The sequence below is a fragment of the Alexandromys fortis genome, unplaced genomic scaffold, assembly GCF_014885135.2.
Source record: "Alexandromys fortis isolate MF-2015 unplaced genomic scaffold, M_Fortis_MF-2015_v1.1 scaffold_159, whole genome shotgun sequence".
NCBI lineage: Eukaryota > Metazoa > Chordata > Mammalia > Rodentia > Cricetidae > Alexandromys > Alexandromys fortis.
In genome coordinates, this window is record NW_026068031.1 from 3,075,733 (window position 1) to 3,101,133 (window position 25,401).

Below are 25,401 nucleotides of genomic sequence, written 5' to 3' on the forward strand. Positions count from 1 at the left end.
CTTCCTTCATTGCTGAGCTGTAACCCACTCTGGATTTTTAATTTAATTTATTGATTTTTGAGACAGAATCTCTAGCCCAGACTGGTTTCAGACTTACATATCACTATCGCTGGCCTTGAACTTGTCATGTTCAGATTCAGCCACCACACCCAAGTCCAATCCTGAATGTTGAACTTCTCCACAGAGAATGCCATTAGACAAGGGTCTTGTGGTGACAGAGGGGGAAGCTACCGGACTAAGCAGCTGTAAAGGGTGCCTTGCCATCTGTGGAGTAATCTGTGGAGTCACGTGGCTTTCTCTGGGGGCAACTACAGAATCACTAAGTTTTAATGGAAGACAGGAGGGGCAGAGATCTCTGGATTATCTCTTTCTCTCCTTCCAGAAGTCTCCTTAATGCAGGGAGAACGCTTCGAACCATGTAGTCAGAACCAATGGTCCGCTTTGGGCACAGAGGCCCTGTACAGTTATCTTTCCTCATGAATGCTGTCTCCTTTTGGAGACGTGAGTGTCTCCCACTCCACGTCCTCCAGTCTAAGAGTCTTGGCTTTCAGGGGGATGGATTCAGGTCCTATAACAAGGGATTAGCAGACCTGGTGCCCATGTTGACCACTTTCCCCACTTGCTTATCACAGAAGCCCAGGATTTGGGGGTTGGAGGGGTGGCTCAGGGAGTCAGGATGTCCCCCCCCTGTACTCATGTTGGGGGTTCGCAACCTCCTGTAACCCCAACTCCAGGGGATCTGATAGTCTCTTCTGGATTCTATGGGCATTCACGCTTACAAGTAGCTACCTCCAGTTCCCCCTATACACATAATTAAAAATAAAATAAATCTTAAAACAGACAAACAAAAATCTGCTGGACAACTAAAGAATCCCGACCTTCTCCTTCCTGCGTGAGGGACAGACAGCTCAGTCCATAAAGCTGTTAGCCTTTGGTCTCTAGGGAAATGCATTTCCCCAAGCGTATTCAGACGAGGCAGACGAAACTGCCTCTCCCAGCGGGTGTCAAGAACAGCCATCAACAGCCTTCACTAGGATTGATAGGAAAATCCTTCCTCCTAACAATGGGACGCAGCAAGCTCCCATCCAGCCAATTGCTTTTTTCAATAAGAGAACATCTCCCAAGGAGGGTTGAGAAAGGGCTGAGGGGGTTTCACTGCCAGGCGGGGCAGTTGGGAGGGAGGTACACGGGGGGGGGGGGGGGGGGGGGGGGGGGGGGGGGGGGGGGGGGGGGGGGGGGGGGCTGACTCTGGCTGAGGGAACCTCCAGCCAGACCTACTGAGGCACCTGTGTGGAGCCACGAGGAGACTTGAGGCAAGACTTGAGGTTCAGAGAAAGAGTCGGGAGAAGGAAGGAAGTCAGGGTCCATGCCTCTCCTGCCAGCTTTGAGGTGGGAGGATTGGAGCCTCTGTCTCAGGTTCCGAGGGGGGAGGACCTCATGGATGAGCCTGTTGGGAAGCTGTAGGCCTCCTTGGTGGACATCCAAGGAACAAGGTCACTGGCAAGTCAGGAAGGCTGTGTCAGGAAACTTGGCCCACCAAGCCATCCTCCTCCCTCAGTGCTATCCAGGGAGAGGGTGACTTGTGCTGGGAGCTTGGACCAGTTACTTTATCTCCTCTGTACCTCTGTTTCCTGTCTCCCTTCTTCCTGCTCACTTTGCTAGGGTGTTCTCATCAGAATGGAGGCAGATGGAAAGGTATCTCTTTTTCTTTTTTTAGAGGAAATTTAATTACATTGGCATAATGGTTTGGGATGTGGGGTTTTTTTGCATATAAAATATTTAATTACTTATTTATTGAACTTCGTTTTGAGTCAGGGTCTCATGGAGTACAGGCTGGCCTGGAACTCAGAGTGCAGCTGAGAGTGACCGGGTGACCCCGATCGCCTGCTTCAGCCTCTCAAGGGCTAGGGTTATAGAGCTGTGCCTGGCGTCAATTTGCTTGCTTGCTGGTTTGTTTATAGACTGGCCTTGAACTCCTGTTATTCCTGCCTCCTGCTTGCTGGGGCTACAGGCATGTGCTACCACATCTAGTAAGGTATTTTCAACACTGAATCATCTTCCAAAGACAGGAGTGCTGATATTCACCTGTAAATCCCAACACCAGGGGTCTCCAGGGGGAGGGTCAGGAGTCCCTGGAAAGCCTAGGCTATATAGCAAGATCCTGTAACCAAAGTCAGTCCACAGGCATATTCAACAAACGGAGTGCTACACGGCAGCCAATTGCTTCTTCCGGGCTCCTCTTCCTTCAGCTGTTATCAGCTCTGTCCCACAAGGCCGGGGCCACACCTCTCCTTTCCCTGTGGTCCTCCCTGCTTCCTCCTGGGGAAGGCAAGGACATTGTCACCTTATCCTCCTTTCTGCCTTTTGCAGCCTGTGCTTTGTTTGATGCTGGGCTCCCGGTGAGGTAGCAGTTCCTGTGTGTCCCCTGTGCTCCAGCTCGGTTTCTAAGTTATCTGGGATGATCACCAGTGTGTGGAAACCGTTGGATGTTTAGGTGGACACCCACATTAGGCCTGACTTCCAGCACTTGCCACAGCTCACTCTGCTCATCACGCCCCCCTCTGTAGACAACAGCACTCTGCTTCCTCCTGTCTGCAATCCATCCCAGGCCCAACACCTGCAATGCCCTCCCTTTCTCTTTGCTAAATCAAGTAAATGCCCTTTGAACAATGTGCTAACTGTTTCCCCTACTCCGGGGAAACCTTCCCCAAATAACCTGTCAGCCGTCTTCTTCCTTCACTCCCAACACCTTGCAGACTATAACAGGACTGGCCTCTCTGTTGCACATGCATGTGTGAGTTATATGTCTGTGGGTTTAAATAATAATAAAAGCAGTGTGTGTGTGTGTGTTTGCCAGACAGCACACACAGAGGTCAGAGGTCAATTTATGGGAGTCCTCTCCTTCCACTCTGTGCAACTCAGGTTGTCAGGCATGGCAGCAAGTGTCTTTACCGGCTGAACCACCCTGTCCGTCAGACTAAGGCTGTTAAAGATCATCCCTTCCAGTGGGCCCATGACACTGGTTCCCAATGGTGAGTTAGGCACAGGCGGCTGACCAACTGGCAGCCCTATTGTGAGGAAGAGGGCCAGATCAGGCTTGGCATATAGGAAGACTGGACAGCGACAGCGTCAGGTGTGGCAGCTGCTGTGACCTTATGCAGGGTGACTGGAAGCATGACCTTTCTATGGAAGCAGGGCCCTTCTGACCCTACTCCACAGAACTCACCCTCACATGCAGGGCTTGTAGATGAGCTGCAGACCCCGTCACTGTCATCCCCAGGGCAGCTCGGAGAGCCCAGGCTCTCTGCACTGCGGAAGGATGAGGCTGGGCTATTCCAGTGTCCACGTTTGGCTCAGCACATAGTCCTGGACTGTTACATGGTTTTACATTCGGAGATGCCAAGCTCGAAGCACGCTTGCTGCTCAGTCCGGCCATCAGGCCCGGAGTAACCTTTAGGCGCCTCCTGGCCCAGCAATTGCTTTGTTTATGGTTCTGGTTGGAAAATGAAGATCCCTCCCTGCCAGCAACTAATCTACCAAAATAAACAAGATTTCTGCTTTCTCGTGACAAAGACAGTCCCTGCATGCCAATCTTAGGGCTGCCAGATTGCCGTTTCAAGTGGGTGCAGCCAGAGGGCTTGTAACTGCACAGGAATGAAGGAAACTCAGTCAAGAGGGAGCAGAGAAAAGCGTTTCCCGGGAGTTCCTGATTCATCCTTGACTTCTCCGCCAAGGAGTCTTCATGCCCTTGGCTCCATGCTTTCCTTTTAGCCACAGCAGGCAATCCTTGTTTTCCCCTGTTCTATTTGGTTTGTTTTCAGCTCTCTCCTGAAGCAGCAGAGCCTGGCTCTGCTTCCAACCACACCAGTGCCCCGTGGTTTGTTTACTATTTTTTAATTTAATTTATTCTAATTTTTGTTTGTTTATTATTACTTTAATTTTTTTTTTTTTTTTTTTTTTTTTTAGTTTTTCGAGACAGGGTTTCNTTTTTTTTTTTTTTTTTTTTTTTAGTTTTTCGAGACAGGGTTTCTCTGTGGTTTTGGAGCCTGTCCTGAAACTAGCTCTTGTAGACCAGGCTGGTGTGCAGGCTGTGTGTGCAGCACCCACAGAGGTCAGGAGAGGGTGTCAGACTCCCTAGGACAGGGCTCACAGATGGCTGTGAGGTGTTGTGTGAGTGTGCGGGGAATAGAACTTGGTTTCTATAAAGAGTGCTCTTTAACCCCCAAGCCATTTCCCCAGCCCCCTCATTATTTATTTTTTGAGACAAGGTTTCATTGCATAGTTCAAACTGGACTAGAGTTCACTTTGTCATCCAGGTTGGTCTCCAACTCATGGCAATCCCCCTGACTCAGATCTTGAGTGCTAAGATTGCAAGCATGAGCCACTAAACCCATCTTAACAAGATTTGGACTAGCATATTGCCTGCCTGCTTGCCTTCCTCTTTTTGTCCCTCCCTCCCTTCTATCCTTTTCTTTTTTTTTTTTTTTACTTTATTAAAAATAACAACAACAACAAAACAGCCAGGTGGTGGTGGCTCACGCCTTTCATCCCAACACTTGGGGGGCAGAGGCAGATGGATCTCTGTGTGTTCAAGGCCAGCCTGGTCTACAGAGTGAGTTCTAGGACAGCCAAGGCTACACAGTGAAACTCCAAAATAAAGAGTTATTTTGTGTGTGGGGGTGTTTTGCCCGCCTGTGTCTGTGTAGCACGTGAGGATCTGATGCCCGTGGAGGCCTGAAGAGTATATCCGATCCACTGGAACTACAGCTATAGAGGATTGTGAACTGCCTGTGGGCACTGGAACGGAACCCAAGCCATCTGCAAAAGCAGAAAGTACTCTTAAAGACCGAGCCATCATTCCAGTCCTCCCTTTTTCCTGAGTGTATTTATTTACTTATTTTAATTTTTGCGAACTCAAGTCCTCTATAAAAGTGACAAATAATCTTAGCTTTTGGGGCCATCTCTCCAGCCTTTTGTTTATTGAGACTGAGTCTCATGTATGCTGGTTCCATACTTGCTATGTAGCCAAGGATGACTTTGAATTCCTGACCCTCCTGATTTTACCTCCCAAGTACTGGTGTTACAGGCATATCCCACCACACCCAGACCTTTCTTTTAGATTTCTTTTTATTTGTTTGTTTTGCCTATTGGCACTTTGCAGGCCTTTGCCATCCAGGATTCTTGGCTTGCCACATTTTTCTGATGGGTCTGGTCCTTTCACCTAAGACACAAGCTAGAAATGGCACCTAGGTTGAGGGGTCACTCTCTCTCTCTCTTTTAAGGAACAGAGACCACTCTTTGGAACAGGAGGCACAGCTGTGCATCTGCCATGCAGAACTGCTGAAAGTTGGCACGGTTGTGCTCAGGTAGACAAAACACAAAGTGTGGGGCCAGGAGGGAGGGTGGCAGGGATGACACCAGCCAGGGACCACGGAAAACGACGTGGGGAGTTGAGAGCAGAAAACACTGTCCCCTTCCTTCCAGCTGGGAGCCAGGCTCTGTGATCACACTCCTGCCTCTGGGAGCCTCTTGGGTTTAGGTCCCTAGTTGGTGGGTGGATTAAGAGAGGACAAGAAGGCCCCTCCCCCAGTCCTCACACACCTCTCCAGCTCCTTGCCTTCTCTGCCTGTTCCCTACGGCTTTGGCGTTTGGGTGTCTCTGGCAGGATTTTATCTACAGGTATTTTATCTCTGTAGATCCCAGGAATTCCCGGGGCCAGCCAGCCAGCCAGCCTTGTGTGTGTTTTTAAGGTGCCTAGTGTTAACACAGAGGGCTTCAAGGGGCTCATGGTTGTTCGTGGGGCAAGGAAAACACAGATAACACTGGAAACACGAAGAGAATAATTTCCTTATAGACGGCTCAGGAAATTTCATTCTCTGTCTTCTGCTTTCTTCTCACTCCTATCAATACTATGCTCCCCTCCCCCCACACTCTCCCCTTCTATTTATCCTGGAATAGTTTGGACACAACACCTCATGGTGCCTCTTTATCTAGATCATTCCCAGAGAGACAAAGAAGTGGCCTCAAGTGTCTCTGGAGTGTCTAGGCAGAGAGAGGAATCTAGATGAGATCTAATTAACAATTTACAGGCTAGACTGATTGTGCTGTTTGCTGTTGTGAACGCACAACCACCATGCACACCAGGCGCTGTGCTGGGCTTTGGTGGGAGCAGCGAGCGGCACAAAATGAGCAAGCACAGCTCTGGCTCCAAAGTACCCGTGCTCTATGCATTTCTGGCATTGCTTGAGCTCCGAAACTTCAGGCTGCTTGGAGTCTTCTGGAGTAGAGTGCTTTGAGGTGCTAATAGAAATAAGATGGGTGGTGAGGATTGACGCCCACACCTGCTCACACACGCACTAGCACACACAGATGCCTGTGTGCACATGCCACACGCGTGCACCATACACACACCCAGAAGATGGATGCAACCCGAAATCACCTGCTGGAGTCATGGCATTAATGTCGGTGAAAAGCTCACCTGAGCTTTCTGGGTTGGGATTTCCTGTAACCCAGGGTGGCCCTGAACTGGATATGTAGATCAAGCTGGACTCGAACTCTTGATCCTGTCTGTACATATGGCCCTTATCTATCTATCTATCTATCTATCTATCTATCTATCTATCTATCTATCTATCTTAGCTATTTATTATTTATATTTATTATGTATACAATGTTGTGTCTGCATATGCCCCTGCAGGCCAGAAGAAGGCACCAGATCTCTTTACAGGTAGTTATGAGCCACCATGTGGGTGCTGAGAATTGAACTCAGGACCTCTGGAAGAGCAGTCAGTGCTCTTAACCACTGAGCCATCTCTCCAGGCCCCCACCTGAGTTTTGGTTATCATAAGAAATTTATATTCTATTCTAAAGAAATATAGGTTTTCTTTAATTAATTAAATGTAATCATTTATTTTACATCCCAATTGCAGTTTCCCTTCCCTCCTTGATGTGGGAGTGTCATATATCAATCTGTTGATTTAATTGGTTAATTAAAGAAACTGCTTGGCTGGCCTCATAGCTTAGAACATAGGTGGGTGGAATAAACAGAATAGAATTCTGGGCGGAAGTGAGGTCAGACTCTGCTCTGCTCCCGGAGACTCAACAGCTCTGCTCTCTGGAGCAGAGACACCATGATGGACGGAGGCTAGAATCTTCCCGGTAAGCGCACCTTGGGGTGCTTACACACATCATTAGAAATGGGCTAGTCCAGGTGCGAGAATTAGCCTGTAAGGGTTAGAGTTCATGGGCCAAGCAGTTCTTAAATGAATACAGTTTGTGTGCTGTTATTTCGGGCATGAGCTAGCCAAGCGGCCGGGGTGTTGGGGACGCAGCCCCGCCGCCCTCATTTCAACACCTCCTCTCCTCCTATTGGAGTCCCCCCTCCATCCCTGCCCCCCATCCACTCCTCCTCTGCCTCCTCTCAGAAAGGGCAGTCCTCCCATGAGTGTCAACAAAGTATCAAGTTGAAGTCGGACCAAGTTCCTCCTCTGTGCTATGGCTGGTCAAGGCAACCCAGCATGAGGAATAGGTTCCTGGAAGCCAGCCAAAGCGGTAGGGACAGGTCCCTCCACCAGGAGTCCCTAGACAACTGTCACACACATGTAGAGGGAACTATAGGTTTTAATGTAAATGAGCCTCCCCTTCACTAGCCGCCCCCCCAAGTGCAGCTATAACACAGAAAAGTGGGAAAGTGGGTTCATGCTTGCTTTCTTTGTTTCTTCCTCCCTCCCTCCTATCTCCTTCTCTCCTCCCTCTTTCCCTCCCTCTCCCCTTCTTTTCTTTCTTCTTTTGGTGTTTCCAAGACAGGGTTTCTCTGTGTAGCCCTGGCTGTCCTAGAACTCACTCCGTAGACCAGGCTGGCCTTGAACTCAGAGATCTGCCTGCCTCTGCCTCCTGAGTGCTGGGATTAAAGGTGTGCACCACCACCACCCAGCTCATGCTCTCCCTTTCTCACTCCCCCCCCCCTTTTTACCTGGTCTTCTTGATACATTATACCCAAGGGACACAAGTGTCTTGAGGTCCTCATCCTCCTCTCTCCTCAGGCACCTGCTAGCCCTAACTTTTCCTGCCATTTCTAACCTTTTTCTACCAGGATCTCCCATCCTCTCAAGCCTCCTAGTCTGGGAATCCCTCCCTCAACTTCCCTTCTTTCTGGGCCTTCCTTAGACAGGCTCCCTGTTTGGTTCTGGCTCTGGTTTGTGTGTTTGGTATTGTTCTGGGGCTGGGGACACAGAACCATTGAGACCAAGGCAAACAGTAGTAGAATAAGAAGGCACTAGTGATCTCATTTACACTTCTGGAAATTACCTTTTGGGTGTGTGTTTGATGTGTGTGTGTGTGTGTGTGGCACATGCATGCAAGCATCTGTGTGTTCGAGTGTGCGTGAGTGGATGTGGGCGCCACTCTTTGACTCCCGGAACCTTGATTCTAAGGTTTTTATTGGTCACCTGCTCCTTAGATTCTGAGCTGTGCTGGACAATGGGAGCAATGTGAAGGCAAAATGGAAATGTTTCCCTTGTTTTGCCAAACATGGTGCTGCGGCACTTCTTCCCTGCACTTGGGAAGCAGAAACTGGAGAATCAGGAGTTCAAGGCCAGCCTCAGCTACAGAGTCAGTCTGTGTCAAACACACGCACACACATACACAACCAACAGAAACAAACCATTTTGTATCCCAGTGATGTTTGTGAGTTGCTGGGGAAGATCCTCGCGGCACTGTGTAATTCTGAACTGTACTACAAAGCCAAGAGGATACAGTGTTCTGAGAATTACAGCCAGGGAAGATGGCCAGGAAAGGCTTTTCCTGAGGAAGAAACCTTTCAGCAAAACACAGCAGGGGTTAGCAAAAAGAGGAGGGGCAGGACTGAGGGCAGGAACCCTCTGGCACAGCAGATACTTGTGTGTGAGCCTCGAGGCTGGGAAAAAGAGAACATGAGGAAATGAAAGGAGACCAGTGTGGTGGGAGCCCAGACAGACGAAGGAGAAGCAGAGTAAGAACTGGATCGTAACTGTATGTATCAGCTTAGATGCCAAGCCAGCAGAGAACCAAACAGGCCGACTTGTTCCAGAGTAAATTAAGTAGGAGCGACTTTAAGTAAAATAAATTAGCCAAGACTGGGAGCTCAGTAGGAGGTAAACTCATTCTTATAAATATTCTAGCCAGGAGTGAGGACAAAGGCCCATAATACCGGTGCTCAAGGGGCTGAGACAGGAGGATTGCCAAAAGTTTGAGACTAGACTGGGCTACCTAGTTAGACTTTGTCTCAACAAACAGAGCAGCTGGGGCTGGGGAAACACCCACCATGCAAGTCTGGATCCCCAGCATCTACATAACGAGGATGTGTGCTAGGCAGTGGTGGCGCATGCCTGAAGTCCAGCATTTGGGAGGCAAAGGCAGGGGGGATCTCAGCATTTCAGACCAGTCTGGTGTACAGAACAAGTTCTAGGACAGCCAGGGCTGCACAGAGAAACCCTTTCTCCAGAAGCCAAGAATAAATTAAAACAAACAAACAAACAAACAAACAACAACAAAGTATCTGCAACCCCAGGGCTGGGGATCAGGGAGACAGATGGATCCCTGAAGCTCACTGGCCAAGATTTTAGGTTTGGTGAGAGATCTTAGTGCAAAAAAGAAAAAAAAAAAAAAAAAAAAAAAAAAGGTGGGAAAGTGGTACAGGAAGGTGTTATACCCAAATCCGCAAAGTCCCCACACAAGCCAACCAGGAAACCAAGAGTCCCATATGGAAAAGCAAAGAGCCTTTATTTTAATCAAGTTTGCAAACTCGATCTCTCCGCGTGTTCAACGAGCCCTGAGCTCAATTAGAATTGGGTTTTTATAGTAGTAAAGGCGGGGTTGAGGGGTTTCTGAGGTTCAGGGCCCCTGATTGGCTGACATTTGTCTAGGGTTGTCCTGGTGAGGTGTGCGGGCAGGTGTTTCTATCTACAGCACTTGGAATGCCAGGCATTTCCTTTGAATGGTCTGCTCTTGGGTGGGGGTCAGGCAGTGCCTGGCTGTGGTTCCTCCTGCAACCAGGCATTGCCTCAGGGTAAACTACTGAGACTCAGACCTCTTATTACATTTTATCAAGGGCCGAGTTCTACTCTGGCAGGTGATAATGGTTGGAAATAAAGAACTTCCTTTGGGTGACCTGCCCATACTTAGCTTATCATGGCTGGCCCTGCACAGGCATCCAATGTTGACTTCTGACTTCCACATGTATGTACACACGTGTGCATAAAAATGCACATGTGTTACCCCCCCATACACACCACAAAAAATTTTAGAGGACAGGAAGTAGGAACATGAACTGGAGAGATGAATCAGAGGTTAAGAGCATTGGCTGCTCTTCCAGAGGACCTGAGCTCAATTCCCAGCACCCACATGGTGGTTCACAACCATCTATAATGAGATCTGGTATTCTCTTCTGCCATGAAGGCATACATGCAAGCAGAACATTGTATACATACATAATTAATTAATCTTTTTTTGTTTGTTTTTCAAGACAAGGTTTTCCTGTGTAGCTTTGGAGCCTGTCCTGGAACTAGCTTTGTAGACCAGACTGAGCTTCGAACTCACAGAGATCTGCCTGCCTCTGCCTCCCAAGTGCTGGGATTAAAGGCGTGCACCATCACTGCTTGGCTAAAATAAGTAAATCTTAAAAAAAAAAAAAAAGAGTGAGGAGCAGATTTATTGAGTGAAGGAGCGGCTAGATGATAAATGGATGATTAGGTTCAGTATTCCGTGTCCTATTTCCCAGCCGCTCTGCAAGCAGAGGCCCAGCCTGGCTCCTTTCTCGGAGCAAATCACCCACAGTGCTCTTCTTTCTCGTTGCCATGGCATTCTGTCCACTTGGCTGTCAAGCCACTGTCCCATTGTGTTAGTGATGGCTTGTTGCTGACCTCTCTTCCCTGGACTCTGATCTCCTTGAAGACAGGGGCTTCTTTAAGATTTTGTAAAAATCTCCAATACTTAACACAGTTCATGGCGCGTCAAAGGTGCCCAGTAAAAATTGGTTTGAAAAACCTCTCCCTGACCTGCCATACAAATTTAACCAGACTGCATGACAATCACGATGGGTTAAGGATACAATTGCTCATGACTTCTATATCCTAAAAAAAATTATTTCAAGAGGGTTGGCTACCTCACAGGTCTGCTTTACAACAGTGTCTAGCCAGGCTTGGTGGCCCAAGATTGTAATTCCCACTGGGCAGGCCGAGGTAGAAGATCGTATGCTCACAGCCTGGTCGCATAGCAAGTTCTGGGGCAGCCTGGGCAACTCGGTGAGACCCTGGCCCTAGCTAGAAGAGGATGTAATTCACTGATAGAATACCTGCCCGGCATGTCCAAGGTCCTGCATTCAGTCCTCAGCACTGCCGAATGAAAATCATTTTAAACTTTACTTTTCGTGCCTGGCGGTGGTGGCACACGCCTTTAATCCCAGCACTCGGGAGGCAGAGGCAGGCGGATCTCTGTGAGTTCGAGACCAGCCTGGTCTACAAGAGCTAGTTCCAGGATAGGCTCCAAAACCACAGAGAAACCCTGTCTCGAAAAACAAAAAAACAAAAAAAAAAAAACAAAACTTTACTTTTCGTGATGTGTGTGTGTGTGTTTGAGTGTGTGTGTGTCTGTGCCTGTGTGTGTAGGGTGTGCATGCGAAAGCTGCTGCTCTCAGAGGGGAGAGGTGCGGAATCAGCTCTGGTGTGAGCTGCACTCAGGTCCTCTTTAAGAGCAGTACACACTCTTAGTCACCAAGTCTGCAACCCTCCAACATCTGTATCTGTGAGGTGATCAAATCTGGGTCATTGTTTTTCTATCATGTTTTTCAGATTTCTGTGGGTGTGCTCAGCTGGCTCCTCTAACCAACAAGACCCAAGTCGGAAAAGCCAAGGGACTGAGTCCTCAGGACTCTTGTTTCTAAGCTATGCGTACACAAGTATCCTCCTTTGTTTTATCTATACCGTACCTCTGTGAGGAGCTGGGTGGTGGGGGTGCATACCTTTAATCCCAGTCTGTGGATCTCTATGAGTTCAAGGCTAGCCTGATCTGGTCTATAGAATGAGTTCCAGAATAGCCAAGGCTACACAGAGAAACCTTGTCTCAAAAAACTAAACCAAACAAATGATACTTTTGTTAGGCGTTTAGCTAAAAGGTTAAATAATTTGCGCAAGATCACGCAGGAAATGGGTCAGACCCAGAGCCTTTCCTTTTGTTCTCCTCTGCTGTATTCCCTAACCCCAGGCTTTCCCACCAGCCACCTAGAAAGGGCACAGTTCTGAGCTTTGACAGTCCAGGCCAGCGGTTCTCAACCTGGAGGTTGAACAATCTTTTCACACGGTCACATATTAGATATCCTGCATATCCGATACTTAAATTGCAATCCATAACAGTAGCAAAAATTACAGTTATAAAGTAGCAATGAAAATAATTAATGGTTGGAGGTCACCACAACACGAGGAACTGTATTAAAGGGCCACAGCGTTAGGAAGGTTGAAAACCACTGGTCTAGCAGATGCTCCTGGGCTCTTTTGGCTTTGTTCCCACTAAACCACGCATTGGCACTGGTGGGAAGTTGCAGGGGCCCATCAGAGGCTGCAGACATTCACTATACCACAGGGGAGACAGCTGCATGAGCCAGATGTGCTTCCTCTCACCCTCTCAGAGACACAGTATGACTTACAGCTACCGAGTTGGAGACATCACAGCGTCCTATCTGGAAGCCAAAGGGAGGAGAGGCTTTGTGTACTGAAGATGGTAGCCAGAGGGGAGGGAAGCTGGAGCTAGGGAGCCGTTAAGCCAGCTGGAGATGAGGCTGTGTTGGCAGTGAGTCACAGATGCTGATGATGGTTGGCTTCCAGAGGATGTGACCCCGAATTTGCCTACCTGGGACAGGGTACTTCGGTGTCCTTCACAAGAATGAAACCAAGCTAGCTGCTACTCTTTCCCTCACTCTTGGCGACCAGGCTGCTATAGAATTAAACGGTCCCATTCAAACCCCAGAGAAAATGGCACTTGTCTTCCAAAGAGACAATTATATAAGTAACTCTGAGTGCCAGGCATGGTGCTGCATACCTGTAATCCCAGAACCCGGTAGACAGAGACAGGGAGATTACAAGTTCTGGGTTAACCTCAATTACACAGAGTCCAAGGACAGCCAGAACTATGTAAGACGCAGTCTCAAAAAATAAATAGAACAAAAAATTGCTGGGCTCTGAGTTCTAGCCATTTAGTCAAAGACTAAAGGGCAGTCCCTGTCCTCAAACTGTTTATAATCTAATAGGAAGGTAAGCGCTCACACAAACCTTGTACCTCAAAAAGGATGTTACAGTCTGGTTTAATGGAGGCAAAGCAGAGCAGGCTCCTGGGAGGACATGGGGCTTGAAAGGGGCCTGGGGTTAATCTGGGAGCCAAATGCAATCACGTGCCTATGATTCCAGGCCTCTGAACCGCTTTTGTGGCTACAACCTTCCTCATCAAGGGCAGTAATGATACTAACATCAGCAGAACTCCTGAGAAAGGTGGTGGGGATTGAGAATGTTACAGCTGAGGAAACTGAGGCCCTAGGAGGTACCCAAAGTCAGTCAACTGGAAAGAGTTGGCGGGGAGATGCAAACCCAGCTAAATTCGATCTGTGAGCAATGGCTGCCTCCCAAAGTGAAGTCCCTTCCCAGAGATGCTGGTAGCATCTGTCTCTCTGGTGCCAAGCTTCTAGGCTGTGAAGCCCCTTGGGAGGGCCAGGTTAGGAGAAAGGACACCACACATCTCAGAGTCCTGAAGAATGAGATGAAATCCCTAAGCCAAGCATCAGGGAGGCGGCCTGTCCGTCCAATGCCTTCTAGGCCTTAGTCTCAGTCCCAAGCCTCTCTGGATTCCTAAGGTCTTCCTCACCCTCACAGGTAAATGAGCTGTCAGTCTGTCCACCATGCTCAGATGTTACCTTAGGATCCCAGTGAACCAAGGTGGTTCGTGCTGAGGCCTGGAGGTGACCTAGCTGAATTCCTTCAGTCTCTACCTTTATAGCAACGGTGGCTAATGGCACAGCCACTAAGAAGCTTCCTCTTTGCTCTCCCTGGCCACAAAACAGTGATGTAAGAGTCGCTTCCCTTGATTGTGCAACACAAGACTCCTGTGACCATCTTTCCGATACACCGAGAAGCCCTGGCACATCGTGGGTTTTTAAACTTTGATCCACCTGGCAGAGGCACGCGGGTGCACGGGGTGCGGGGAACAGAGCGAGGCATTCCTCTCAGGCTGAGAGCAGGCTGCTGCCGCTGGCCCGCCTTTCTGCTTTTTGATCCAGCACACCCAGTGTCTGCCACGTTCAAGGCCAGCAGCCATCCACATGGCCTGCCGAGTTCCTCAGTGGTCTGACCTGCTGGCAGCCAGGAGTTAAGCGGATCCCTTCACCTGCTGGCTGTTTATCTGGGACACACGGTGTGTGGAGAGGGACCCACCAGAGAGCGAGATTTACCTTCTCAGAGCTCCTGGAGGGGAGGCTGGTAGCGCTGGCATGATGAGACTGCTCCGGAAGCTGTGCCCTCATTGTCCACAGGGACGGGCCCCTGTGCTCTGTGCCCATGGTGTGGGGCTCTGGAGGAGCTGGCCAGGTTCTCATGCATATGACCCATCCTCTGGTGGGACCCTCACTCGCACAACTCAGAGCCTCGGTTCCTCGGGGTCTTTTCAGCAACCAAACCCCTGGTCTGGAGAGCATGGTAGGTTCCTATGGCAATGGGCCTTTTAGCTGTTTCCATGGCAACCAACACTCAGACCATCTAGTTGCCAGTCAACTGACAGCTGTAAGTGAATCGGATTGAGTTTACACAAGCTGAGGGCTAGGCCCTGGGATCCTCTGGAGAGGGAAAGCTATGACCACCCTAAAATAACTCAACTCCTCAGGACTTTCAGACAACAGGGAAAACACAGCCACTTTCTACCCTGGATCGCACAGCTCTATCCACATTCCCAACACACACAGCTGAGCATCTTGGGCCTTTCACCACGGCACACGCTAGTCTATTCCCGGCTCTATCTCTGCTCAGAGGGCTACTGGGGGCAGCGTAGCATGAATTTCAAATGATGCTCATCCCACTGACTTTTCGACACTGCTCCATGTCAGTGTTGTTCCTGGGTACCACACCTTTGTCGCCAAACCAACCCCCTGATCCTCTAAGCACAGATGCTTGTCCCTACGGACAGTAAGAAAATGGTAATCCAAGATCATCTTGTCTTAGTTGACTTCACCCACTTCAAGTCCTTTCCTAAGCCCAGGGCATTCCCAGAGACCACTCACTCCCCTTATCAATCTCTGTGAACCATCATCATATTTTCTCCTTCTTTCCTTCCTCCTTCCTTCCTGAGAGAGGATCTCATGTTGCCCAGTCTGGCCTTCAACTTGCTATGTAGCCAAGGATGACCTTAAACTTAACCTCTAGCCTCGACTGCCTAATGCTAGGACTCTGAGCATGTGCCATGCTTAGATTATTACTTATTATTGTTTTATTTGGTAAGGACATCAGTACCCCATTTTCCTTGTACACAGATGACAGCCTCGGATGTCAGTCCAATTTTGAGACAGATGTTGTTTGCCACTGCATACAGCAGGCTAGCTGGTATAGGCATGCTGGAATTATAGCCAGCATTTTTGCAAAGTTTTTTCCCCCAATTTTATTTTAGGTGTACCTGTGTTCTGCCTATATGTTAAGAACTATGTGTGCAATGCCTGCAGAGGGTGTTGGATCCCCTGGAACTGGAGTTACAGAGAGCTGTGAGCTGCCATGTGGGTCCTGGAAAGTGAACCCCAGTCCTCTAGAAGAACAGCCAGTGCATTAGCCAGAGTCATCTCTCCAGCCCCAAACTGAGCTTTATAAGTGGGGTCTGGGGATGGAAGGTGGGGTCCTCATACTTGTTTGGCATCCCCAGTCCTCACTGTGTCTTCTCACACACACACACACACACACACACACACACACGATTTCAAAATCAAGCACACAGGACTTCAAATTGTTCTACTTTTTTTTTTTTATCAGCATGAATAACTGGAGTCTTGAGATCTACCTGCCTTGGATTCATGTAAGGCAATGGTTCTCAACCTGTGGGTCTCAAACCCTTAGGGGGGGTCACATATCGGTATTCTGCATATCAGATTTACATTACAATTCATAACAGTGGCAACAAAAATAATTTTATGGTTGGGGTCACCACAACTTGACTGTATTAAAGGGTCACAGCATTCGGAAGGTTGAGAACCACTGATGTAAAAAGAATTGCTCAGAAAGCCGGAGGCTGGCATTGAAAGTGAAGAACGCTTTGTATACCTAGGAGTCAATGCCTCTGTGTTAATGACTGTGAACTTTCTGTAGAGCTGACCTTTCAAACTAATCCTCCCGTGGGAGCCCTACCTATCTCAGAACTGCAGGCTCCACTGAGCCTCCCAGTGGCTGGTAGGGCAACAGTTCTAAGCTGCTGGGTCCCCTCCCACTCTGATTGTAAGGAGAGGACATAGGCTAAAGGAGCTTTTTGTTTTTTTTATAATATTTTTTCACACGAGGGCAGGAGTATGAAATTCGGGGTTGGGAGCTGTTAGCGTATATGGAGCAAAAAAGGTAAGAATATTTTGGGAACAGGGAGACAGAGAACTGAGTTTTCTTTCTCCTGGCCCCTCAGCAAGTTTCCACACAAACATGATAGCTTTATTTCTCTGAGGAGACACATCACCACACATCAGACTGAACCTCCCAACTTTCCTATTTCTAGACAAGAAGCAGCCTAGCTGGGCGGTGGTGGCGCATGCCTTTAATCCCAGCACTTGGGAGGCAGAGGCAGGCGGATCTCTGTGAGTTCAAGACCAGCCTGGTCTACAAGAGCTAGTTCCAGGACAGGCTCCAAAACCATAGAGAAACCCTGTCTCAAAAAACCAAAAAAAAAAAAAGCAGCCTAGCCCAGCGGCTCCCACTGACAAGAGTGTAGACCACACGGCCGGACTCACGTAAATCTTCCACGTAGCCCCATTTCCCTTTGTATTTGACTGCACTGTCATTGTCCCTGGCCAGTGCAGTAGGAAAATCAAACTGAACACGGAGGAATGAAATCATTTAAAGTTCACATTCACAGCTGATTGACTGGCGGAGCCAAAATGTACCCATGGGCAGTTGGAAGCAATGACCTCAGCAGGTAGCTCTTTTGGAGTTCACGTGACTCTGACTCACAGAGCATCCACGTAGGAAAACCAGGGTGGGCTAAGCATGAAAGAACACACAACAGACACCATGCAGTGGGTGGGCCGCTTGCTGTTAGTAACTTCATTACTGACCCGCTGCTGTCCCCTGGTGGTTGGCCTGGGAAACTCACAGGTGGGGAAAGCTAAGGATCTAGGCTATGTATGGGGCGCACACCTGCATTCCCGCAGAAGCAGGAAGATCAGGAAGTCAAGGTTCTCTGATACATTATAAGTTCAAGACCAGTCTGAGCAACACCAGACCTTGTTACAAAAATTTAAAAACGGACACGGATTTCATACAGCAAACTGAGACCCATGACCATACTTCTCACTTCAAGATTTAATCAACCAACTATTATCTGTTTTAATGTCCCCCCCCCCCCCCCCCCCCGCACCCCAGATCGGGTCTCATTTAGCCCAGGGTGGCCTTGAACTACTCATTATGTAGATAAGGTTGGTCTCAAAACTTTGCAGCAATCCTCCTGCCTCTACCTTTCAGTGCTGAGATTATGTGTGGTTGGAGGTAGCAGTGGGATGATGAATTCAGGCACACCTGGAGCTCGCGATCCTCCTGCCTCTTGTGGGCAGGGCCTGTTTACTTATTGAACAGGATCTCAGTACGCTACTCAGACTGGCTTGAAACTCACAACCCTCCTGCCTCCTCAGAGCCGCTAATCTTTTACTTTTGTTTCTAGGCTTGCGGATTATGGCAGGCGATGTCCGAGTCACCACGCTCCTTCACTCCTCTTCAGGTGTTGCTATTCATCAGGTAGTGTTTGCTGCTCCAAGCATGCTTGGCGGTGTGAGATTGTGTGCAGTAAAGCAAAACAATGTCTCTCTCTTTCTCTCTCTCTCTCTTTTTTTTTTTTTTTTCAAAACAGGGTTTCTCTGTGGCTTTGGTTCCTGTCCTGGAACTAGCTCTTGTAGACCAGGTTGGTCTCGAACTCACAGAGATCCACCTGCCTCTGCCTCCCGAGTGCTGGGATTAAAGGCGTGCGCCACCATTGCCCGGCTTCTCTCTCTTTTTTCAAGACAGGGTTTCTCTGTAGCTTTGGCGCTTGTCCTGAAACTCCCTCTGTAGACCAGGCTGGCCTCAAACTCACAGAGATCTGCCTGCCTGTTTCCCAAGTACTGGGATTAAAGGCTTGCACCACTACCGCCTCGACAATGTCACTTTCTATGGATAAGGTCCAGCTCATAAAAAAGAAAATGAGTAAAAGGGCAGTTTCCTCTCGGTGCCTGCTTGCTCTGGCCTTGAACACAAATGCAAGAAAGGCAAGCTAGTATTTATTTATCAGAAGGTTCAATCTTCCGTGCAGAGGGAGGATACAAGTTAATACTGTTTAAAAAAAAACAAAACAAGCTGGGCGGTGGTGGCACACGCCTTTAATCCCAGCACTCGGGAGGCAGAGGCGGGTGGATCTCTGTGAGTTCGAGACCAACCTGGTCTACAAGAGCTAGTTCCAGGACAGGCTCCAAAACCATAGAGAAACCCTGTCTTGAAAAAACAAAAAAAACAAACAAAAAAAAAAAAAAAAAAAAAACAAGCACCTGCAACCAAGTATCATCTTTAATGAAAGCCTCTGAAGAACAAGAAACAAGAGCTGACCACAAAGAAGAGCGGAAAGCATTCAGAGCCAACTTTCTGCTGCACCTCTCAGCCAGTCTCTGGATGCTGGCTGGAGAGCTGCTCACTACTGTTGAAGCATCGGGGCTGAGGGGACTATCAAGACTCAGTAGACTGATTAGCCAGGGGCACGGCACTCAGGAAGCACTTAAGAGACGAGGAACCTGTAGAGGTAATACCCTCAGCTACAGGGGAGTCTCTTGGAAGGCATCCTTCACAGCGGACTGATAGCCCTGGGTCAAATGATCTGACATCCCTAAGCAACCTCCTCCTGTCCTGTCTGGTGGGTCCTGCCAACCTTAATCCAAAAGCAAACAGCCATGGAGACAACTCAACTCCAGTCTCCCTCTGATGGAGGTGGGTCTTGTAATAATAAAGAAACTGCCTCGGCCCTCATAGGACAGAAAATTAGGTAGGCGGAGTAGACAGAAGAGAATGCTGGGAAAAAGAAGCTTAGAAAAGGAGTCGCCATGATACTCCCACTCCAGACAGACGCAGGTTAAGATCCTCCCTGGTAAGCCAGCTCGTGGGCTACACAGAATATTAGAAATGGGTTAGAACAATATGTAAGAGCCAATAAGAAACTGGACCTAGCCAGGCCAGGCAGTGTTTGAAAGAATACAGTTTCCGTGTAATTATTTCTGGGTATAAACTAGCCATGCGGGCGGCCAGGTGCCGGGGACGCAGCCCTGCCGCTCCTATTTCAACATCCCTCTCCCACTCTGCGGCCTCAACAAAGACTATTGAGGGGGCTAGAGTTCTGAGCTCTCAAGAGTAGGGTCACAGATACTTTTTTGGAGGTTGAGAGACAGACATAAGATAGCAGTCTTGAAATTCTGTTCATCTTACGGCACTGGTTTATTTCAGGTTTGATTTCTCTTCTATTTCTTCCCTTCCCTCCAGCCATGGCCTCTCAGCCCACACAGACACAGGGTACCAAAGAGTTTAGCCTTTGATCTCCACTGGAATCTCCCAGCAGAAGAGGTTTTGCTTTTTGTCATCTTGAAGCTCCCATTTCACCACCAGCTTTATCTGGAAAAAGAAAAGGAATTGGGAAAAATGAAGCCAGAACCCGGTTTTTGATCTATAACTGGCTTCAGTATGTACCTGCAATCCTAATTCTTTTTAAGTCATACCATCTTGTAGCCCGATTAGGATATGACCTTAATCCAAAGGGTGAGCCAAGTTATACCAATGATATCATTTAATCTAGTCCAATTTATCAATGTATTTTTTCAAGTATGATATTTCCTCTCTCCTCCTCTTCTTTTCTGTTTAGTTTTTCTAAATTTTATTTTATGTGAATGAAGTTTACCTGAATGTATATATGTGCACCACTTGTATCCCCGGTACTGGAGTTACAAATGGTTGTGAGCTGCTTCTTGGTGTTGGGAACTGAATCCGGGTCCTCTGCAGAGCAGCCAGTGCTCTTGACCACTGAGCATCTCTCTAGCTCCTCTTTTCTGTTTTCTTTTTCCTTTAAATAATTTATTTTTAATGCATGTTTGTGTGAGGGTATTGGATCCCCTGGAACTGGAGTTAAAGACAGCAGCAGCCACCATGTGAGTGCTGAGAATTGAACCGGGATCATCTGGAAGGGCGGCCAGTGCTGTTCACCGCTGAGTCATCTCTCCAGCCCCTTTCTTTTTCTTTTTTAAAGACACAGTCTTCATAGCTAATCCAGATTAGCTTTAGATTTACTATGTAGTACGGCCTTCCATTTGTGGCAATCCTTCTACTTCAGCCCCCCGAATCCTGGGATTGTAGGTGGATGAGCACACCTATCAAATGTAATTCTAAAATCCTTCACTTCTCTTTCCTTTCTTCTTCTCTCCCTCCATTTGTTACACAGCTTTCCTGACCCGGAACTTGCTATGTAACTCAGGCTGGCCTCGAACTTCTGGTCCTCCTCTTTCTGCCCCCCGAGTGCTGAGATTACAGGTGTGCATTACTGAGTTTCACTCTTAGGTCAGAGTCATGTAAATAGAGCCTTACAAATATAATAATTTCAAATTTAAATAGCTTCTCACTTAATTGGCAAACTTCTACAGCCCTTTTCACTCTTAGGTCCTTCAGTGTAAAGAAACTTTCTTGTCAGCTAGGAATGGAAATGCCAAAGCGGTGGTCTCAGCCTGAGGGCCGTGACCCCTTTGGGTGGGGGGGTCAAGTGATTCTTTCACAGGGTCACCTATGACCATCAGAAAACTGATATTTACATTATGGTAGCAAAATTACATGAATTCATGAAGTAGCAATAAAAATAATTGTATGGTTGTGGTCACCACCACAAGAGGAATTATGTTAACGGGTTGCAGCACTGGCAAAGCTGAGAACCGCTGGTCCACAGCCCTGTGGAACTGATCGTTTCCAGGACAACTACCCTGTATAGCTGTATAGCGACAGAGTTTAAGTTAACTTCCCCCACCCCCCCTGACCTCTGCTCTCCCAGACTGACCTGGAACTCACGGTACAGCCAGTCCAGGCTGTTTTGAATGCACATCAATGAGGCCTCAGCTTTCCAAGTGCTAGGATTATACGGGAGCACACACCGTTGTTATCCTAAACTGATTTCTGTTCATTACCTCATCTGTTAATCTCAAAGATCTCAACTTTGACTTGGTACAGTCAAACTAGGAGCTGTGTGGTCACTGTTGTTTGTTTCTGGAGATAGTCTCACTTGTGCATCGCAGGCAGCCTGGCACTCTGCAATTCCCTAGATGGTCTAGTGTGGGAGAATATTATTTTAACCATGTAAAGCTGTGTTGCATTTTTTTCTGCTGCCTTTGTTAACAATGAAAAGATGTGTTGTATTTGTTTGATTGAATAAAATTAACCTGGGATTGAGGAGCAAGAAAAAAAAAAAAAAAAAGGAGAGAGGCCACTAGGGACTGGCTACCCAGCCACACAGCCTGCCATGGAGTAGGAAGGAAAGAAAAGTTATACAGATATAGAAAAAGGTCAGACTGGAGAGATGGCTCAGTGGTTAAGAAACAGAAAAAGGTAAAAGCCCAGAGACAAAAGGTAGATGTGATTACTTAAGAAAAGCTGGCTAGAAATAAGCCTAGCAAAGGCCAGGCATTCATAAGCAAGAATAAGCCTCCGTATGATTTATTTGGGAGTTGGGTAGCAGGCCCCCTAAAAGAGAGAAGAAGAAAAAAAAAGTCTAGGCTGGCCTTCAACCTATAGCAATCCTCCTGCCTAAGCCTTCTAAGTGTTGGAAGTGTGAGCTATTGTTCCATCTGATTTTGTAATTTATTTTAGGTAGGTCTCATTATGTAGCCCCGGCTAGCCTTGAACTCAGAGATCCTCCTGTCTCTGCCTGCCGAGTTCTGGGGTTAAAGATGTGCACTAACATGCCTTTTCTTTTTTCAAAGATTTAATGAGCCACCAGGACTGGTAGCCACCACCGCCCGGCTAGCTAAAATCTTTTAACCCTGCACAGGCTTTGGACTTAGAGACCCGTCTCTAAATCTAAGCACCAGGACTTCTTGGTAAAGCAGATTTGGACTCTGTCTGTAGTACATGAATTCAGAGGCTTAGAATTCTTCGCTTATAAGTCAGAAATAATATCACCACTGCACAGGGAGGCTCTGAGTGAGGAACTGGTCTATAAAAATGGCATCCTCGGGTCCCTCAAACTTATCTCCTTCTTCACAGGCCTTTCCAGCTTCACCAGAAATGAGAGACCCTTTGCCTCAGTCCCTGTTTCTCACTCCCAGCCTCCGCACCTCACCCAGCCCCAGGGCAGCACTTACAGAGGGGTAGTCAGTCTTCACTGGGAGTTTATTCAGGTAGCTGTAGGTCTTGTCTTTCTGGATGGGGCAGTTGATTCCAGACTTACAACCGTCAGCCTCAGGGATGGGGAAGAAGACGGGGAGTCCTGCCAGGATGCCGTACACTGTGGCAGAGCTGTTCTCAGACTGAGTGCCTAGGAAGACAGAGAGTCAGGCGGTGAAGGCGACTGTATTTGTAAATTCTAAGGCAAGTCATCAAATTCACTCTCAAATGCTAGAAGGGCTATATAGCAGCAGACCAGAGGCCTCTTCCTTCCAGCATCTCTGTCTTCATGGGTCACCGTTAGCAGCCAGCTCTGGTCCACATGATAAAGGAGCCGGTTTCTTTCCTTGCTCCCCATCAAGGGAATCAGGCTACTTAGACAAATAACCTTATCTACCACTATAAGGACCACTGGTTTCTGCCCAGAGTGTACCGTGGGTTTTAAATGCCGGCAGAGACAGGCAATCCTTTAGATACTTTGTAAGATTAAAAGAGCTTGGTCCCCTCCAGCCTCCACACTGAAGACAGGCAGGAGGGGTAAAGTATTACCAGATTAGGGCAACTAGTCACTGCAGTTCGCAGGCAGGACTGAAGAGGTTCTCAAGAGACCACTGTGCTCCTCCCTCTGACCATCAGGCTATTGAGACAATGTGCCCCAAAGAAATGAAATCACACCCCCTCCAGCCCTGGAAAAGAAAAGATGGAGCCCAAGGTGTCAGGAAAAGAAGGGACTTGCCCTTGCGATGCAGGAAGGGTAATGACAACCTGGAGACAGGCCAGGAGCTGAGCATATTGAGGATGAGGCTGGGCCTCCCTTGTCAGGCTGCCAGGACCCAGACCTGTACCCCCAGACCTTTAGTAATGTTACATGCTGTTAACGATATTTTGGAGATCCAGGGTACTGGTTGTGTTTCAGTCTTTTAATTTTTTTTAATATATTTATTTATTATGTATACAATATTCTGTCTGTGTGTGTGTCTGCAGGCCAGAAGAGGGCACCAAAGTAGCTGTGTAGACCAGGTTGGCCTTGAACTCACAGAGAACCGCCTGCCTCTGCTGGTATTAAAGGTGTGCACCACCACAGCCCAGCTCAGGTCTTCTTCAAGCAGAGCAAGCTCTCTTAACTACTGAGTCATCTTTCTCTGGTGCAAATCTGCTGTCTTTAAAGTGTGTGTGTGTGTGTGTGTGTGTGAGACACAATGCACTTGTAGGAATCAGTTCTCTCCTTTGACTATGTGGCTTCTAAGGACTGAATTTAAGTCACCCAGCCTGGTGACAAGTGCCTTTACCCACAGAGTCACTTTACACATACCTTTTCTCTTTTGAGATAAACCATCAGTTCTCAATATGTGGGTTTCGACCCCTTTTGGGGGCAAACAACCTTTTCACAGGGGTTGCATATTAGATATCCTGAGTATCAAATATTTACATTATGATTCATAACAGCAAATTACAGTTATGAAGTAGCAATGAAAATAATTTTATGGTTGTAGGTCATCACAACATGAGGAACTGTATTAAAGGGCCGCAGCATTAGGAAGGCTGAGAACCACTGAGATAAGATCTCTCTCTGTAGCTGTGGCTAGCCTGGAATTTTCTATAATGAGGCTCCTTTTGGGCTCATGGTTCTTCCACTGAGGCCTGGCTTGAAGGAACATTATGCAGAATGTTAAAGATTTGTTTCTCCCCTTTGTTCACCCCCTTGCTGTCTCAGTCAGGTTTCCAGGACCAGGCTGCGCTGGACACAGCAGAAACCCAGCATGAGAAGGGAGTCTGAGGACACAGTTGTGGCCCTGAGAGTTTCCTGCTGAGAGACATCACACAGACAGCCCGCAGCAGAGAGCTCTCACACAGCTCTGACTCAGCGCAGTCTGCATGGCTCTTGGGTTTTGCGTCATCCTCTTATACGTTGTGAAACTACTACAGGATTCTCCCCTCCCCACTTCTAGTCAGAGCTGTAACTTAAAAGCGCTCCTTTTATCAATCCAGCCCTTCAGGTTTCCTTTTAGAACATGAGAAGTAGCAGCTACAGAGCCAGATTCGGTCCTGTCCAGCAACAAAGTGAATTCTAGTTTTGTGCAGGTCAGAAAGGATGTTGACAAATCCCTGCCAACCAAGCCATGGTCTCCTCTGCTACATCACGGTCCAGCGTGAAGGGAAGGGAAGAGTCACAGTTACTCACCACTAGTGAAGGTGACATTGACACTGTAAGACTGGCCTTTGTGCAGCTCACAGGGCTGGGTGGGGCACGGGCTCACATTCACCTCCTTTATAACTCCGACCTTAGAACCTGCAAAAAGAAAAAAAATTGAATATGAAGAAAAGACTGCACTGAGGTTGCAGGTGCCTCATGGCGAAGTGAGTTTCTTCTGACTGCTTTCCTGAAACGAAGTCCTTAGGACAAAGTACAGTTAAATTTGGGGCTGGGTAGATGGCTCGAAAGGTAAACAAAGCACTTGCTGCACAGTATGAATCCCCAAAACCTACCTAAAGCTGGCTGCAGCAGGGGGGATTTGCAATCCCAGCGTTCTTACAGAGAGATGGAGGTAGAGAAAGGGGAATCCTGAAAGCCTGCCAGCCTGTAGAATGCTGTCAGCATAGCTGCAGAGAGACCCATTTCAAACAAGGCAGAGGCAAGGACCGCATCTGAGACTTCCTCTGCCCTACATGTCCCTAGATGGGCACCTACATCATATCCCCGACATCTCCCTCCTCCCTCCCTCCCCCCCACCTCTCTCTCTCTCTCTCTCTCTCTCTCTCTCTCTCTCTCTCTCTCTCTCTC

General features: G+C 48.0%; 1 protein-coding gene across 1 annotated transcript in view; it reads right to left on the minus strand.

The window, feature by feature from the left end:
• Nucleotides 1-18,767: 18,767 nt before the first annotated feature.
• The window catches only part of Npc2 (NPC intracellular cholesterol transporter 2), a 13,138-nt gene continuing 6,504 nt past the window's right edge, over nt 18,768-25,401 (minus strand). The window contains exons 2-5 of the mRNA XM_050164514.1: nt 24,802-24,909; nt 22,598-22,770; nt 19,551-19,874; nt 18,768-19,184 (exon numbers count right to left, since the gene is read on the minus strand). Coding sequence (XP_050020471.1) covers nt 19,788-19,874; nt 22,598-22,770; nt 24,802-24,909 — 368 coding nt within the window. The 3' untranslated portion in view covers nt 18,768-19,184; nt 19,551-19,787. The remainder of the gene's footprint in view (nt 19,185-19,550; nt 19,875-22,597; nt 22,771-24,801; nt 24,910-25,401) is intronic.